Source organism: Telmatherina bonti (assembly GCF_933228915.1).
Source record: "Telmatherina bonti genome assembly, chromosome: 22".
NCBI lineage: Eukaryota > Metazoa > Chordata > Actinopteri > Atheriniformes > Telmatherinidae > Telmatherina > Telmatherina bonti.
In genome coordinates this window covers 16,431,127-16,450,054 of record NC_136631.1, presented here as the reverse complement: position 1 = coordinate 16,450,054, position 18,928 = coordinate 16,431,127, and the positions used below count along the sequence as shown (strand labels likewise).

The 18,928-nt window shown below is 40.8% G+C and overlaps 1 protein-coding gene across 1 annotated transcript in view; it reads right to left on the bottom strand.

Annotated features, from left to right (window-relative positions):
- Positions 1–14,709, bottom strand: part of kif26ab (kinesin family member 26Ab) — a gene marked incomplete at its 5' end in the record, with an annotated part of 69,954 nt that extends 55,245 nt beyond the window's left edge. The window contains 2 exons of the mRNA XM_079262737.1: positions 12,629–12,835; positions 14,575–14,709. Coding sequence (XP_079118863.1) covers positions 12,629–12,835; positions 14,575–14,709 — 342 coding nt within the window. The remainder of the gene's footprint in view (positions 1–12,628; positions 12,836–14,574) is intronic.
- Between the last annotated feature and the right edge of the window lie 4,219 nt (positions 14,710–18,928).

The window sequence follows — 18,928 nt, the reverse complement described above, 5'->3', positions numbered from 1 at the left end:
TGTGCCCTGCTGTCACCCCCTCCATTGGACTCTGCAGACACAACAGCTTCTTTCTCACAAAGAGATGAAGACATAAACGCCCAGCGTGGGATGAGGGCAGGCTGAGGGGTCAGTAGATGGACAGAAAGGGGAGGAAGGGACAATGTCTTCCTACGTGGATGTGGTAATGACCGTGTGATGGCGGTGAACACTTGGGTAGAAATACTGAATGCAGATGAGCAGAAATACATTTACCTGATTGTAGACAGAAGCAAAGAGGTCAGAATAAGCAGATAAAAAAGAAGAGACAGGAAAGAACGAAGGTCTTTGTCATGCGAGGTTTAAGACGAACAACTCAAATCTAGTGAATCTATGACAAGAGGAGGATTTATGTTGTGTATCACGAGGATTACAATTTCATTTTGAAAAAAGTTAAAGGAGCACAATGCAAAGGTTTGGATACCCAAAGAGACTGGAGCTGTCAAATGACTTAAAGTTCCACTTTAAGTCACTTTTTATTCTCTCTCTCACTTTTTTAATTGGACTCGTAAACATTTATGGAAAGGTCATTTGATCCGTACCTGCATACAAATGTTCTTATTGCAGAAAACAATTCCTTCAGCTGCTGCTGAATCAGCCAAAGTCGCTGAACGTTTTTAGATGTCATCTTTTTTTTTTTTTTTTTTTTTGTCTTGTCCAGCATTTAGGCAAGCAGAATGATGGTCTGGATGCTGTGTTCTGCTGAGCAAATTTTCTCTGCCAAGGGAAGCTTTATAGATATAATGATCCCCTTGACTTTCTGAATTTTTATTTTATTTCTATGTTTATTTTGTATTGTTGTTTGAATTGTAGAGTTTGTACTGCTGGACCAGAGAGGACAGACAAAAGACAGAAAGAGAAAGGAGAAGAAACACCTCATAAGAAAAGGGAAAGAGATAAAGGGAGAGAAAAGGGAGAGAAAAAAACAACTAAAAAATAACCCAAAAACAAAAAGAAAGAAAACAACCTACAGATGTATACATACACACATACAGGCACACACATACATATACACACACATACACACGCATACATACACATACATACATAGACATACATATACACACACGTATACACACATAATATATATATATACACATATATATACATATGTACACATATACATATACACATACATACATATACACACACACCTCTATGCACACACATACACACACATACATACGTACAAACATATACGCACTTGCCAGTATTAACACATATACATACACATACAAGCCAACGTTAGATCATAGTAACTAAACTATGAATCTAAAAAGTTAAATATAAATGAGAAACAAACAGAAATGAGAAAACTACTCTCGGGGTCTCTGGCTTCCTCCCACCATCCAAAGACGTGCATGATAGGTTAATTGGTTACTCTAAATTGCCCCTAGGAGTGAGTGTGAGCGTGAGTGTGGTTGTTCGTCTCTCTGTGTGTGGCCCTGCGATGGACTGGCGAGCTGTCCAGGGTGTACCCTGCCTGTCGCCCAAAGCCAGCTGGGATAGGCTCCAGCTTCCCTGCGACCCTGAATTGGAATAAGCGGTTCGGAAAATGAATGAATGAATGAATGAATGAATGAATCATAATAATAAAAATATTCAGATTATCAAGGGCAGCTATATATATGAGATGTCTCCCTTGACAGAGCAAATCTGTCTGGCAAAAATATGGCACGCAGATTGCTGGTCTGTATGCTGAAATGCTGGACAGGACAGGTTAAAAAAAAAAAAAAAAAAAAAATTAAAAAAAAAATATTAAAAAATTTTTTTTTTTAAATAAATAAATAAAAAAGAAATCCCTATTTTTAATGTTGTGCCTTTTGAATATAACGTAATCTTCTACTCTGCAGCGACAAATGTTTTGACCAAAACATCCATCTCTGTGAGCTGCTGGGTTGCTGCTCTTAGACACCACAATGTGGGGGATGTGAGCTGGACAGAGTGAAGGATGGAGGGGCTAAACACAGCATCCATTCCTGCTCTGAGCAGTAAAAACTTAGCAGGAATTCTCCAAGGCCACAAGCACAGGTGTGCTCCCTGAGAGCTTCCCTCCTTTTTTTGCAGGGTATCCGTGGAGCAACATCACTTCCGTGTTGCACAGACATGTTCAAAGGCATTCCAGCAATGTTTTCTTTTGATGCATAAATTTAGAGCAGTAAACAACTTCTACAACCCATTGTGTATATTCAAATGCATAAGAGGGAGACGACTTGCCAAACAGCCTGTGGCAAATAGAAGATGAGTGCCTAAAACGGCCCGCGTTGATAATGACGTTTTCAAATAAAAACATCAACATGTAGGAACAAAATACTGACACTCCAAACAAAAATGTAGTTGTGAGGTAATCTAACTACATCCAATCAGGTAAAAAAAAAAGCAGCAATTAGAGGGTGGATGTAGTTAGAAAGGGAAGCAAAAAGGCAAGCATTGTGGAAACACTAACACACATATACACACTTTTTTTACACACTGTTTTGCAGGTTTGTTCTCACACTCAGCATGGGAGTTGTGCACTTAGCTGGGGGTCTGCACAAGCAGGATGGCTCATCTTTTACAAGCGATGCCGAACTGAGTAACAAACACAGAGGATGAAGAGGCAGTTTGGGACTCGTAAACAGAGAGGTTTAAGTTTAAGTGCCCGACACACACGGAGGAGATAAACCAGCCCAGAGCTCTTCAGCAAAGAGAGTGACATCATAAAATGCTGCGGCTGTAACAAGAGGAGAAGCATAAAGGACAGATCTATTAATGGGAGTCAGCCCATCAGAGAGAGGTGGTGGATAGTTTACGCCACGAGCATCAGCTTTTTCAAGGCAGCGAAGTTCTGTTCCTCGAATATAGATCTAAATATCCTCATTTGGCTTATTCAGTAAAGAGCAGTGACCATTAGAAATGATATCCAAGTTCAGCATTTACACTAGTGTAGCTTCAGAGGTTGACTGTCATCAGAGATGAAGCGAAACAATGATCAACATTTTTTTCTGACTTATAAAAAAAGTTTAATTTCTTTATACAAAATTTCTAAATACTGTATTTATCTGTCAGTTTGTCTTGTTTCTTAGCAACTTTATGCAAAAACTACCAGACAAAGTTTTCTGGGTTTTTTTGTTTTTTTTTTCTAAGAATGGATCTTGGTTTTATTTAAATTTCATTCAGTTTTGGGAGTGATCCAGATCACCATCTGGATCCAGACATTCTTTGAACGATTCTTTATCATTACAAGATGATTAGTTTTCAGCATGTATGAACATACTCCTCAAGCAATGGTCAGGGTGCTTGGCCAAAAAGTACAGAAGTTCCCAACAGGTTTTACAAGATTCATTCACTCATTTTCTTAACAGCTTTGCTACTAAAGGGTTGTGGGGAAGCTGGAGCCATCCCAGCATTCATTTCACCAGTCCATCACAGGGTTTTACACGATGTTAAAGATAAATTTGGATCCTGGCAAAATTCTAGATACTGTCATCCAAAAAAAAAAAAAAAACAATATTCAGAATTTTCATCACTCCAAGAGAATAAAATTAAGATATAAAAATGTAACAAACATCGTAATATAACCAAGACACTGAAGTCATTATGAATGAATCTGGGAATCTACATGGGTGAATACATATAAAATGAATGTAGGACCATAATATAGGACGGCGATCGGAGTATCGGTGGATTTTAAATGCTTGATGGAACTCTGCATTCTGCACTACAAACATCTAGTTAACTAGCAAATGCAAATTTCACAACGTTAAATAAGTGATTTTAATAATATCAAAATTTTCAGGTTCATCCTGAACCTTCCCATCACGTTTTATGAGAATATACTTGTAGAATCAGATTTCATACTATGTGTGAATACTATGCTGTGGATTCTGTAACTTTTGCATCAGATCATTACATGGACTTGGCACACTAAAGATGGTCCATGTTGCTCCACGATGTTGCAAAATTTAAGATATTAAAAAAATTTAGTGACCAATGCATGTACATTATATCTCTTGCCTAAACCTCTGACATGTTTGACATCTGTGTGAATATAGATGGTAAGTAGCTTGGATCAGAAATCACGAACTAGGAGTGCTCTGGGTGCCATCTACTGCTGGCAAGACACGTTCATTTTAAAACAGTACAGCACAATTTACCGACCTTAAAACTGCACTTCACAACTTTGGGTTCTTACCCAGAGCATTAAACTACAACTTTACGGCATGTGACATACAAGTAACTGCATATCAACACACCGGTCATTTTGGATGTATATCAATATTCACTCAAGAAACCCAAAAGGGAATGATTGTAGGAAGTGAGGAAAAGAAAAAGAGAAAGTAGCAAAGCAAGCGATAAGACAACAATCAACAGCAGACAGACTCTTACTGGCTAAAGAGAGCTCAGATAGGAGACAGGATGCAAGACAGATGCCGAGTCCTCGCCTTTGTTATGGAATGCCAAAGTTTGTCAGTCTTAAAGCTCTGGCATCTAAAAGTTATACCCAGTCTATAAAAGCATGTTGGAAAGTGTGTAGAAGTTATTCATGCTAAAGTTTTTTGTTACACTTTTGTCTTTACTTCCTGTTTACTTCGTAATAAAAATGTTTTGAATTCTCTAAGTTGTAGGCATTTTATATAAATAAAATATATTAAACCCCTCCGTATATCCAATTTGATTACAGATTTTAAAGAAACAAAATAGCCAAACTCCAGTGAGGTGAGCTGTAGAAGTTCTGTCTACTGCTTACTGTTCTACAATACCTTCAAACTGTACATGTATATTCATTATCCTGTTAGTGGAAGGAGTGCAAAAGTATAAATAACCCATTTTATAATTTCTCTATGCTCCTTTAAAGGATACTCTATGAAGGTATAAAAGTATGCCAGTCTGCCTAAAAAGACCGCAGGTGCCAATCACAGAGAAATAACACTCCTACTGTAGCTTTATTGACTTTTGGGGTAAAAATCCATTATGAAAATCCATACAGCTGCACTTGACCTTTTCTGTGCCACATTTTTTTCTTGTTGAAATAAAAGCAACTTTGCTGCCATTTTCCAGAAAGCAGGGCTTTGCCATTTCCTTTGAAATGTCAGCAGACAAATTGTTTTGTCAAGTCATTTAATAATGAAAGAAAAATGTCCAACACACCTCTCTCCTTGATTCAGGAAGAATGCGGGCTTTGCTGTAAATCTGGTTGGATTTCTTTTACATTTTTTTAGAATATATAAAGATAGATGTTTGATTGTGCAATTATATTGTTTTGTTACTTAAATTAGGCATTTATGGCCTAAAATAAACATCAAACTATGAGCTAAAACCACAGACTGATCAGATTCAGTCTAAAGCTGGGGACATTAATGAATAAACATACTGGTCAGTCACCTTTTCTATGAACTAGACCACCACCTGAAGTGAGTACTGGAATTAGGATTAAACCCTGTCTGTAATAATACAATCATAAATTGATAGCAGTTAAGATTAAAAAGATAAATAGCTTCAGCAGAAAAGTGAAAAGGATGTGCTTCATCTTTCTTTTCTTTTTGGTACTTACACACACATTCACACATCATCAATACACACAGTCATCCTCGCTCAAGGAGCTGGACACTGAAGCATGAAATGAACATGAGCGGCGTGAACTTTGACTGGTATTTTCACACTGCAGGATTTATGGAGCACTATATACGCATCTGAATGAGCCCATGATGATAAAAAATAGCCCAAAGCTTGGCTGGGAAGTCCAGTGAGACGGGTTAACACAACCCGTTTACCATTCCCAACTCAATCCATCTAATATTACACAAACACAAATAGAATCGCAGAGAGACGCGTGCATTATGTCACCCAGAAACAAATGGAGAAATATGACATGAAAGCACTCTGGTGCACTTACACAGCAGCTGCAAACCAAAAACCAGTTTACAACTGTTGGTCAGGGAGGGGCTTCCCCTTAAAATGAGAAACCGCATCCAGTTGTCTCAAATACCAAACAGACACAATACTGCTGACATTTAAAAAGGTGTTTTTGACCAAGTTAAATGTACAACAAACTAAGTCACAATTATTCACATGGCCACGTGAAACGCTGTAAAACTGCATCATTAACATCTGTTTTGGATATATTTTAATCTAATCTAAAGCCAGTCGCTGGCACCTTTCTGGACAGCACGTGAGAAATGGATGCTCTAAAAGCCTCTTGCAAAGGGTTCAAGCAAACATGCTGAATTAAAGTCCAACTCAGGCAAGGCACTCAACCAGTCCACAGTTTGCTATGAGGAAGGGAGCCATGCCCAAAGTTTTCTGTCTGCATATCCATCTTGGCAAGGATACACAGTGCTGGCATTATCTTTCAGCACTTCGCTATAAGCCAGGCGATTTGTCTGCTACCACAAGGCCTGCTGTCAATTGAGTACGTTTTATGGAGCCAGCAGGAGATTACCTTCAACTCAGTGCTCCTCAGTGTCTGCGTACCATGTTGAAAATTTATCTCAACAAGAATGTTCTTCCAGTACTCTGAATCAGACCCAGTAATGGACTGTAGTCTGCCTGGATTGTGCATGTCTCACTTCACCATGACATATGGTGCTGAACACAAAAAGAACCGAGAGCATGTACAATAAGCACGCACATACGCAATCACATATATGCAGACATGTGGCTTACGCTGAAGTCGCAAGACAAACTGATTCTCAGTGGTTGTTGTATTTGTGTTCTTTGTTCATTGACATTTTTGCCTTTTAATATTTGGTTCTCATGGTGTGCAGACCTGTGCTGTGCTGTGACACATCACCCTGTCAGCCTACATTGTAAATCCATTATTTCATTTTAATCTGGTTCTTTGTAACACGCAATCCTTCATCAAATAGCAGCAAACCCATTCAGACAAGTGTTATTATGTAAGGTAATCATTTTTCAAACATGCTACGATTGAGACACAGTGACTCTCAAAACTACAGGTTCTGATTCAAAGAGTTATGCAAGAATTATTGTTAATAATAAAGATAAAAGACAAACAGGCCTATTTCTATTTTAAATGTAGCAGACCACTTCGTACCAAGAACTCTAAGTAAACTTTAATATAAAGTAATAAAGATTTTCAGGATTTTGTTTTTGTTTTCTTTTTGCTTTCCCTGTTAACTTTTGTAAGTTAGCCATGTCGTTGGTCCTCTAAGCTCCACAATTTAACTTTGCTGGATAGTTAAAAGGCCACAGAGTAAGGATAGGCTGACTGTACATTTTCACTTTGCTTAGGGGAGGTGCAGTAACCTTTACAACGACTGAAGCTGGCAGAGTAAATTTCCAGCTCTAAGCGGCTCTAAATAGCTTCGCTCACCCTGACAGGTAACTGTGGGAACATCTGGGCCACTTTTTGTGCACATTATAGCGGCATTCAACTGCAGTGGCAGGGGCCAGATGGCCAAAAGAGGACGCATTCTGGCTAATCTATGCATGTGTCTGTAAGCGCGCACACGTGTTAGTAAGCATCTGAAGAGAAGCCTCAGTCAGCTCTTGTTTCATTTTGTCTGCTGTGGATGTGCTCCTCTGAACAGCCTAAAGTGCACGGCACGCTTATATCATGGCAGTTATTCCAGGTGGAGAATTCCTCTCTCTCTCCTCCGACAGATTCCTGCACTGTCTTCTTGACTAAAGGTGATAAGTGCCAGCCCTCCTGCAGTTCTCTGTCCATCCAAACCCATCAGCCCTTGAATCTGCTCACCACGAACCCATTACCTGCACGGACTTTGCAATTTACCATTGCAATTGCTGTAAGTAGTGGACCGACCAGCAACAATTGGGGTTGATTCACTTTTCTGCTCACCAAATTAAAGATGTAAAATGAAACTGCTGCAGACACACTGAAGATTTGGCCTTCATTCCAAGGATGCCTGGAGGTTCAAAAATGAGGTCCGTGACCAGAGAAAGTGCTGCAAAAGCAGGACCACTGTGAAAATCTGAGAGGAGAAACTGGGTGAGAAAGACTTTGCACTTCCTTAACAAGGACAGAGTTGTTCCACTGTCCAAATTTAAAGGGTTCTGGTTCCACTGGGCAGCTCCATAATGGAGAAAATGAAATTCAAGCTGAAGGAATCTTCCTGCTTCACTTGAATGGAAAGAGGGACTTTACTTTACTGGAACAATGTTCTCCAACATTTCTCACTGAGAAAAAGAAAACAGACTAGCTTTTTGGGGTCTACATAAAAAAAAAAGTAGGTGGATCCCAACCATAGTGATGCACATTCCTTTTCATCAAAGAGAATAAATAAATAAATGTTTGGGATTTGGGGTAAAGTAGCAGTGAACAACTGATGCTGCTGCAGTTCAGTAATACAGTAGAGCACAGTAGCACAATGACTGATGTCTGTGGTCGATGCACCGCTTGACACCAGATTATTGCTCCACAGTTTAATATAGCCACATGCCATAAAGCAGAAGTCACACTGCATGCAGAGACGAGACGAGAGCACAGCTCGACCCCGAGTCTCCTCTCTTTTCTGCTCTCGTTTCTCATCTCCTCCCAGACTCTGCAGTGAAACGCACTACTGAACACACAGGCGCACACACGCGCACAGACGCACACAGGACAGAGAGCCGTAGGGACTCAGGTGCTTAAAGGTGAATAGAATAATACGGTCAAGCTCTGTTTTAAGTCTACATCAGCTCAAGTTTCGCATCCAGAAGGGGTTTTCACACACTTTTTTTTTTTTTTACATCCATCTGCCAGTCACTGTCTTGCGGCTTGCTCTCTTGCAGCAAATCTGGTAGGGTCCACCTGTTTGAGCCCAGGTTGCCTCCTTAAATGCTTACAGGCTGGATAAACTGACTGAGAGGTCAGAGGTGAACAGGCAAAGAAAAAGAAATAGGAAGATAGACTGAACTGACAAACCCTGTGTCTCTTATATTTCTAAGCCATGGGAAGTGAACACCTACTTCTCCAATTACAATTCCACAAATCTGTATGTGGGCAAAGAGGCACAGCCAGTGTGCGTTAGGAAGCAAACTATAAGCATACACTCAAAACATTGGATTTTATGTATTTTTACACTAGCTGCCAATCGCGTAGAAATAAAGGGTTATTTTACATTCTGCAAACACAGGTGGGCGTAAACTCAGCTCCATAGATCTACTTTCTCTTGGCTTCATAAAACAAAACCTGATTGAAACACTTGCATGGACACAGCAACAAGTCTGTGCTTTGAGTGGATCAAGGGTCAAATGTGAAACAAAGCGGAAACTAATCCACTGTGTATCCTAATGAGTCATTTGTGAAAATTACTGTTCCCATAATTCATGAATTTCAACATGACAAAACTGGTAAAAGTCCTTGTGGTTCAAATTAATTTGTGCAGCCACAGTGGTAGTCACACTCACGCACACCATCCATGATAAGCTTGGAAATATTGTGCATATATCTGCACTGATTGCATGCTAGTCATGACTAGCTGGGGGATGCCTTGCTTTCAATCAGCGAGATCACAGTTGAATCTGTGTCCACTAAACCTCGATATGTGTAGTAGCCGGCCCTGCAGACGGTGTCTCTGTTTACATCGCGCAAAGGTCACAGGAAAGGTGAGGTCTGGTCATAGCTGACCTCAACTTCCAACAGCTCAACATAATCTAAGTCTCCAATAGTTCACAGGTCTGCAAGACATCGTCTGTTAATCAGCCAATGCAGTAATGGAGTTCACAGGTCCGGTGCTGCTTGTATATTCGTGGGTCTCGGTATTTATGAGTGAGTCAGGGCTGCTGGTTTTATCAGTGATCTAAAGTCTCTGCAGTGTGCTCGGTGTTACAGCTTGGTAATTGAAAATAATTCAAACACTTTCATGCGCCAAACTTTAATTCTATCACAAACCCACACAACTGACACCTGCTATGACACAGCAGCATCTCATTTTTATGAGTTTTGCACATATTACACCAACAATGTAATATTTTCATTTCAGGACTTTAAGCTCTACTGGTACCTTTATTCATGTTCCATCAACACAATCTGTTTTGGGTTTTTTTTTTTTGGTTTTTTTTTAGGGCTCCTAGTCTCTAAAAATCATCTCTCGTAGCAATAAACACAATTAAAGTCAACCCTTTCAAACTGAATGAATGTGAGTTTGTTGTGAAATCTGTTACTGAAGAGCCTTTTCTGTCCCAGTTTGGCCGAAGTCAGGAGTTACAGTCCTTAGAGGCAGGACCGAACGGCAGAGCCCCCCCTGCTCCCACACCACGAGCACACACACAGACACATATAAACACACACACACAGAATTGAATGTTATCAAGGGTGTGCATCTTGATCATTTTGCTAACAAGGAAGCTGACGTTTCACTTCATGCCCTCTTAAACTGCCAATTGCTTACAGGTTGCAACAACTCCACACCACTTGCTCTTTAGCTTAATATTAAATATCCTTTCATGTCCGACTTTGACGAAACAGTATTTACGAGTTGAGGCTGGATGTAATCCAGCTCCTGTCAGTTTGCAGCGATTGCTGACAGATCCTCCGATTACAGTCAAAAGCTAAATGGTTTCTTTGAAGTGGAGACTTCAGCGAGAGCCTTTCTTCAAATCATACCACACTTAACCGCTGTGTCCAACCACAATAAGCAGAGTCTACAATTACTGAATCCAGACTGTCTGCCATTTACTATTGAAGAGACTTATTATTACAGGTTTTAATTATGCAAATTAAGTAGGTGAATTCCCTTGATTAAATCGAGTCTGGAGGTTGCCTTTCCTGTCTTTACCTGTCCTTTTATGAGACGACTTTTTTTCCCTGATTTATTATAAAAAAGTTGCTGCCTGAACAACATATAATGTGGTAGCTTATATGGAGGAAAAGTAGATAAGGGGACATGATTACAGCAGTCACACTTTGCCATTAAATTCATGGCAAAGGGTGTTCAAACTTTTGACTGATAGTGTTCGAAAGAATAATTTTTAATCCAGATCCAGTAGTCTGTGTCCAAACATATTCCTGCACTGCTGCAATGTCCACATCCAATACTGGGCCCTTTACTACAGAGCTGCACTGTTCCACAGGCAGGAGGGGTGAGGACTTCATTTCCCCAACTTTCTTGTGTGACACACTGTAAGCACGTTTGTCCAGACCCAAACAGGAAAACAGAGAAGCTGTCTGGGAGACTCCAGAGTGTGTGAAAAGTCAACTTTCCCTCTAGTAGGCTTCATGTTTGAAAGCACATTCACCGTACCCAAACACTCTTCCTTGAATTTACATCTACTTGCTATTACTACTGTATTCAAACAATAAGTCTGCATGCAGAGTGAGGGGGGGAGAGGGATGTCTGGGGACTAAGCTGACTTCCTCTTGACAAAAACCCGACTTCAGGCGGATGGGGAGGGAGGGGAAGTTTGGCCTCGGGTAAACAGTCCCTGCCCTAATTTTTTCCCATGACAAACACCGACTAGACTGAATTCTAGCAGGTAGTGGGATCCCAGACACTTCCACTGGTTACCTAAGTAACCCTGCTGACCTTATTGCCTCCATGGAGGAAGTAATTTGGAAGCAACCATCCATAACTGCATCCATCCTACGAGGCCCAACAGGTGAGCAGCTCAGCCTCAGAGAGACAATGGGTTTATTATGCTTCGGCTGGAGAAGCCTATACCATAACTTTGGTACAATAACCGTACCCTGCCATCACTGGTTGCTACCCCGAAATTAAAACCCAATTTAGCCGTCAACAAGTGCAAAATAAAGGGTAAAGAAGAGGTCTTCATGTCTTCCTTCCATACAGAGCACCTGGTGATGGTTACAAAGAGCTGCTGACGGATCCTGCACTAAAGAGGTTAGGTCCCAATGCAGATTATATGAATTAGGGGAAGTCAAATTTGTGTACAGGCTGCACCTAAACTGATACCTGAATATAGATCTGATATGGTCTGAACCTCCTACAAAGATCAGACCACACATACGCAGGCCAGGTGCTACAGAAATGCCCCCTTGTCCATTTTATACACGTCCTTGTATGAACATCAGATGCTGTAGACATAGGGGTGAACCTTGAAGTGGTGTAATCCAATCTCACTTTGAGACTCTTGCTCTCTTTCAAATTGGGACAACAAAGGGGAAGGGACCCAAGGGCAAGCCCAACCCGCCACAACAACAGTGGTCTCGGGGCCTATATTTAACAGTGGTGGGAATTGTAGTAGTAGCCGTACAGGAACACTTTCAATGCACTGCGAAGGCCGACTGGGACTTAACTTCCTCCTCAGTCTTCAACGTGAGAGGCTGGATCATTTCAGCCCCCTGGACTCCCCACACCCAACAGCAAAATAAAAAGATAAGCATTGTTTAGCCAAACAATGGACCACTTTCAGCGTCTCAAAAGCGTCCAGTTTCACATCCAAGGCCAGCATTTGAAGTCAAGTATAGCAATAAATAACTTCATAAGCGGATGATAGGAGCTTTCTTGGTACAGATAGAAAATAGCAAGAGGATATCATTTCACTGTCCATAAATCAGAGCGAGGAACAGGTGCAGGTGGAATAGAAAAACTAAGAGGTTTGATAACAGTTTTGCCACTACAACTCATTTACAGTGTAATTGCTACAAAATCTTTATGACGTTAATATATAGACAGAATTAAAACAAAAGAGAGGGAATAATCCTTACCTTTAATGAATTTTGATCAGCCAAAGCTTGCGCCTGCCTCTTCAGGTCTGATACTTTCTTTTGGCACTGCTGGCAAAAGCCTCCCTTCTCCTCCGACTCCGCTGTGGAAACCGACCCGGCGCCCTCAGGAGGAGGTCTCGCATCCTCAGCAGTGTGAAGTCTTCTCCTGGAGGTTACAGGAGACTCTCCACTCGGACATCCTTCCACCTTCAGCACAACATGAAAAAGTTTGTTTAACTAAGTAGCGTGCAAGAGAAACATCATTTAAGACTTCCAGTGCGCGCGCGAGTTGAGCTGTCTTTACCCTGACTGAATGCAGAACACCTGCCCCGGTGCGCGCAACAGAGATGCAGGTCATAGCGCGAATTAAAACAATATAAGAAAAAGGGATCCATGTTTTTACACTCAGTTATAAACACACTTACAGTGAACACGCGGTGGTGAGGGTCATCTCCATCAGGAAGCGTGAAGTCCCCAACTGAGCTCATTCTCCCAGATAAAGGTTACACCTTCAGGAGGATATTTTCCAGTACAAACTCAAACGTTTTGCCGCTTAACAACCTGAGGTAGAGCCATAGGCTAGATTGAAGGTCAGCTGTCATCTGTCTACTCACACTGTGGCAGCAGATGCACAGTAAAGGCGGCTTGTTAACAAGTCTTCAAGTTTTTAAGTTGCGCAGGAGTTTTGGCACAGAAGGGTGCGCAGGGGTGCACAAGGAGGCGGTATCACTCCTGGAATGGGAGGACTGAACTACTAACTTTCCAGCGCAGGGTGGGAGTCTCTAATGCGTGTTTGGACTTTTTATTAAGCCACAGACTTTTCTGAAATCTAGTCTGTGGTGAGTGACGAGATGAGTCGCTTTAACATAATATAAGTCTTTCCTCTCATTTATTCTTTTTTTGTTTAAGTAGAAAGAGATCTTAAACTGTCTTAAGCTCATTTTAATCTGTTTGATATTGTTAGGGAGATACAATGCTCTTACTTGGAAAAATGTTCACCAGACTTGAAATTTCAGCTCTTTATTGCAGTTTTAGACTTGAGTAGAGATGGCCGGTGGTAATGAAAACCATGTGCTGGTACTGGAAAATTTTTTAGTTTGTTTTTTATTTCAGTTGTGACCCTCAACAGTTGCCTCGCCTAGTCGGCGCGCGCTACCGTACGTGGTTAGTGTGCCTCTGGCGCCATCTTCCGGAAAGAAGTGGAACAGCATCACTGCAGACTGAAGAGTTGGGTGCGCTTTACTACAGTAGATTAAATATTTTATTAGTAAACTTTGAATTTTTCATGCGGATGATGTAAGCCAGAAAGACTACATGCGTTTCTGCCCCCAAAATCAGGAAATTATTTTTTTTAATTCTTTATTGTGCCTGAAAACGTGATGTTTAGAGACCTCCAATCTCCAGTTTTCATTTTAAATAAAAAATTCCTCATCATAGATAGGGTGGCTGCTTAAGGTCAGTATGAAGCAAATAAGGGTCTGAGTGGCTTTTCTATTGTGCACTGTAAGATTTTAAGGCTGAAAAATGATTTCAATTACAATTTCAATCGCCAGGAGCAAGGCATTTTGATTTACCAGTATATATATTTTTAGTAAACAAATTTTTTAAGAAAAGTTTATCAAGTATTGTCTAAGATGCTGCTTTTTTTTCTAGTTTGATATTTTCACAGCACTTACCACCTTTTAAATGGTCAGTTTGTAAGTAAATCCTCCACCAATAATAAAAGTTAAGATTCTTCTGTTTCTGGAAAATATGAGGGGAATTGTTGAAGTAGATTAAATTATTGCGCCGGAAATCAAAGATGAAGTTAGAAAATAAGGAGGGACAGCTGATGGTGTGATGTGCCATGCAAGATCCTAAATACGGATAGAAGTACGCACTCCATTCATCTGGTTCATCGCTGTCTCCCATCACACATTTCAAACACCCCTTTAGGGCTCGCTTACCTTTGTTTTTCTCTTCAGTAAGTGACTTGTAAACCCAAAAATGATGTCGGAGTCAACGAAGATTGTCCCCAGGTCTATGACGCTGGGGTTGGGCTTCCCAGCGTCCGGAGATCCCGCTGAGTTTGGTAAAGCCATGCCGGCTGCAAAAGCTGCCTAGAGAATATTCCACTCCCAGGAAACCTATTTGATCTGTACATCTATCAAATTCATAAATGCCGTGCCCCCTAAAAGGATCCACAAGGCTTTTTAATCCGAACATTCAGTGACTCGCAGTGAGCACTTCACGTGTGCGTAAAATAACCTCTCCGGCTTCCAGTGTTGCGAGAAGAAAGAAGTACAATCCACTGATGGGGGGGGAAAAAAGGTTACATCCGTTGAAATAGTTTTTAGTTGCTAATGTTTTTAAGCCTTCCAGAGGCTGGTCATGCCTGATGTCTGAGCGATGTTGCAGGTCTGAGTGAATGAGGGGCACCTTGTGCTTCTGCTGTGCACTGATCTCCAGACTCTGCTCGCCTCCCCACTCTCCCCCTCTCACTCAGCAGTCCTCTCTCTCTCCCTCTCTCCTCAGATCCCCTGTCAGACAGTGATAACCTGCTCTCCGGCCTGATTTGCTGATGCTTCGTTGTCATCCCCCGCATGAAAATGAAATCCACAGTGGCGATCTGGGCTTTAACAACCCTTAATGTCAAACCCCCTGTAATGTTCTTGCATCACTTACTTCCAATGTGTCTGTGGCACAGTAATGACTTCATCATAGTTTTTATGTTATTCCTTTGTCGTATACTCCCTAAAGGTTCCTACAAGTTGCACTGTACACTCTTTTTCTGCTTGATGCATCACAAGGAAATTATTTAATTCTCATTTATTTGCAATCATAAGGAAAGTTCTTTTTAAGCAAGGAAAGCTTTTTTATATTTATATGGACAATTCACATTATTAATTATTTAAACGTAGCATATTTCACTGCAATCATAACCAAATCACTCAAATTTAGCTTTAAAGTTGTCTCAACTTGATCTCTGAAGGTTTTGGAGCTGCTGCTGCTAAATAGTGCATCAGATGTCTAGAAATCAGAAGTTCACACGTTTTGCCGATCAAATGAATAGTTTTCACCTTTTCAAAGGCTGCGACATCGTATCCATACCAGATGGGACCAAATTGGTCTTTTCCATTTAAGGAAAAACCATTAAAACTGATACCAGTTTAGTTTAGTTGGTATTTTAGAGAAATATGTTTAAACCACAATGCACACAGTGTTTAGTTGGTCAGCTTTCATTTATGAATTTCAACCACTTTCTGCTGAAGCTGAAAATGTGGGCGTGTGTGTACCAGGGGTGTGTGTGTGTGTGTGTGTGTGTGTGTGTGTGTGTGTGTGTGTGTGTGTGTGTGTGTGTGTGTGTGTGTGTGTGTGCATGAGGCGGGGACAGTGATGGGTGTAATAATGATGTCATCCACATGGAGCCGCTCCACGTGAACTATGTGACAGCAGCGTTTAAATAATTCTTATTCTTTCATCTTCTTTCACGTTTGCTTAAATCTCCAACTTTGTGTTCCTTGTTGTAAAGTGTTACAACTTTATAGCAGAAACTAAATAACCTTGCAATTTAATCTGCTTTCTCTTGTAACATTAAACTTTTTTTTTCATATCCGCAGACTTTTCTTTAGCGTTGAAGTTTATTTAGTTTATTTATTTATTTGTGTTAATAGTATTTCTTTACATTTAAAAAAAATATTGAATAAAAGCCATATGAAGCCACAGGAAACAGTCTCTCCCAGACAGACTGACGCATAAGCTCACCATAATGTAAAATACCTTGTGTGTGAACTTTAAAAGTACATATTAAAAACTTAAGGGAAAAACAATACTTAGAAGTTATTTGTCTCAGTGGCAGCCAATAAATTTCAGGGTTTCCTTTCAACTTTATAATTTCATTAACTTTGCAAGGTCGCTGGCACAAAAAGACAAATGTTTGCAAGTTTTTTTTTCTTTCCCACCACCGAAATCAAAATCCAGGCTTGTGCAACAATGCTGCTGACATCTAAGCAGAAGGGGGTAAATAATTAATTGTCTTGAGGATGAATAAATTACTATTTTCTTTATCCCAAAAAAGCACCTCCGCTGTTACTTACTCCCAAAAGGCGCACACACACACACACACACACACACACACACACACACACACACACACACACACACACACACACGTTTAGTGGCGATTGGTTGTCAATAGAGTGATAATTGCAATCCATAGTAGAGATGATTTACCACGTCCGTCACCCAGCTCTCCCCACCACGGGAGGCCAGGGTTGGGTCTCACCCTCTGGCCGCTGATGAAATTCCGAGGACTGGATCCCTTTGGGACTGCGCGCGCTGCTACATCTGCTGCCCTTGCGCACGTACAGGCAAATCGCTCTGGGCATCTCATTAATGCCTCTCCTATGTCTTATCCTCTCCTATCCCTTATCCTCTGCCCGTGAGACCCCCGCATCTCCTCTCGGTGCACGGACAGGCTTTGTGAGAAACGTTTAGCAAATATTGATAGTTCCAGGCGCACAGAGGAGATCAAAGAAGAAAGGAGAAGGGGGCTGTCTGAGAGTGAGAGGGGGGAATAAATGGTGCACAGTGCTTTCATGAATGATTTATGCAATACAAAGTAACCCATTGCTTGGGAAAGAGGCATTTGGATTTTCTTATGTCAGCTGTGAGTGTTACATTCTGCTTTTCCCATCAAACTTCGCTTAAAACATCGGAATGCAAAGTCATGTGTTTTAAAATGCCATCAAAGCATTTCCAACCCTATAGTCTGTGTATGTTTCCATTAAATACGGCGAAATTTAAAGCAACGAGTTGTGTAATATTAAACTCCAGGAAATGTGTCCTAAATCCACTTAAAAGCAGAAATAATGACCCATCTTTAATCATATTCTATCTAGATGAAAGACTCAAATATTCACCTCTTCAAACAGAATATATTGAAAATAACTCCATATATGTGTGAATTTGTAATGTTATAAGAGAAACTACTTCCAGTATGTTGGATAACAACCACCTCTGCAGATTTAAGGTCCATCATCCCCCACAGACTCATCACAGACAAATGGTTCTTTATTGACACGTTTTAATCAGTACCTCTGAATAGCAGGAACAGTAAAGCAACACCGCAGCAGCACAGCTGTAAAGCTTTTGCATGTGTGCCAGCAGAATGAAATTACAGAGCCTTAATGATTTTTACGCCCCCCCTTCCCACAGTTACTGGACTGCAGGTGTGAGAGTAACACAGGTGGTGACAATGACAGACAAAACACTTGAAGACAGAAAGTAGGCAGGAAAGCATGAGTAAATCATACAACTTTTCCCAGAGTTACACAAATAACACCATCCGTGATGCTGGGCTTCTTCTGAAGCCACTCACATGGCAGAAATGACATATTCCAAAGACGGCAGCATTAGTCTGACTGCTCAAGTGGTCCTAAACATTTCACAATTTTCTCAAAGAACTGTTGAACTGTTGAGAACCACTTAATCAGAATGACAACAATGTAGTTCTTCATTGCAACGTCCATCTTCTAAACTGCTGAGCCCCACTATGAAGAGAGAAACAGAAGCTAGAGTTAGATTCTGAGAAAACCTGTTGGTTAAAGCGCAAGATAAATGCACTAATCTTCAGCTGATTTTAGCTTCCAAGCCTGGAGCAGAAAACAAACTGCACTAAAAGAAGCATAAACTTCAGTGGATGGGGTTAAGCGTCTGAGTGTTTACCTTGAGTTAGTGCCTTCTTTCCTTGTAGTGCTGTGTCTTGGTGTCATCCTAGCCCATACTGACTGACTGCAGTATCTGTGCCTTATATAGTGTTTGGAGGCTAGGTTGATACAAGCCTCTCATTCAGACAAGAATGAGGCCCATGCTGGTCCAACCGGATGAACTGGGTTCCACCAGCGAGGAGCAGGACGGGGCAGCCACCCCTTAAGACAAAGATAGTAAATACCAGCAACTGCTGGTTGACGAGTCACATGAATCGATGGAATTTTATGTCTTTGCTTCCTGAGTCGCTGTGATTTCTGATGAAAATGTGATTTATCTTATCATCAGGAAGCGATGACACACACTGTTATTTAACAGACGACCTCATGATTAAATTTGATGTAACATTTTCCTCAAGGTCTACCGCAGTTGTAATGATCTGATTACCATTCAGGGCACGTTTTTTTTGGGGGGGGGGTGAGGGGGGGATACAGCCAAGCCCACTATGAAATGATTCCTGACTGTTGTGTAAATATGCACTAATTAATAAAGAATATGTCAAACTGGGATCTACAAAGGAATATTTGGCTGGAATCATTGCATGTACAGATT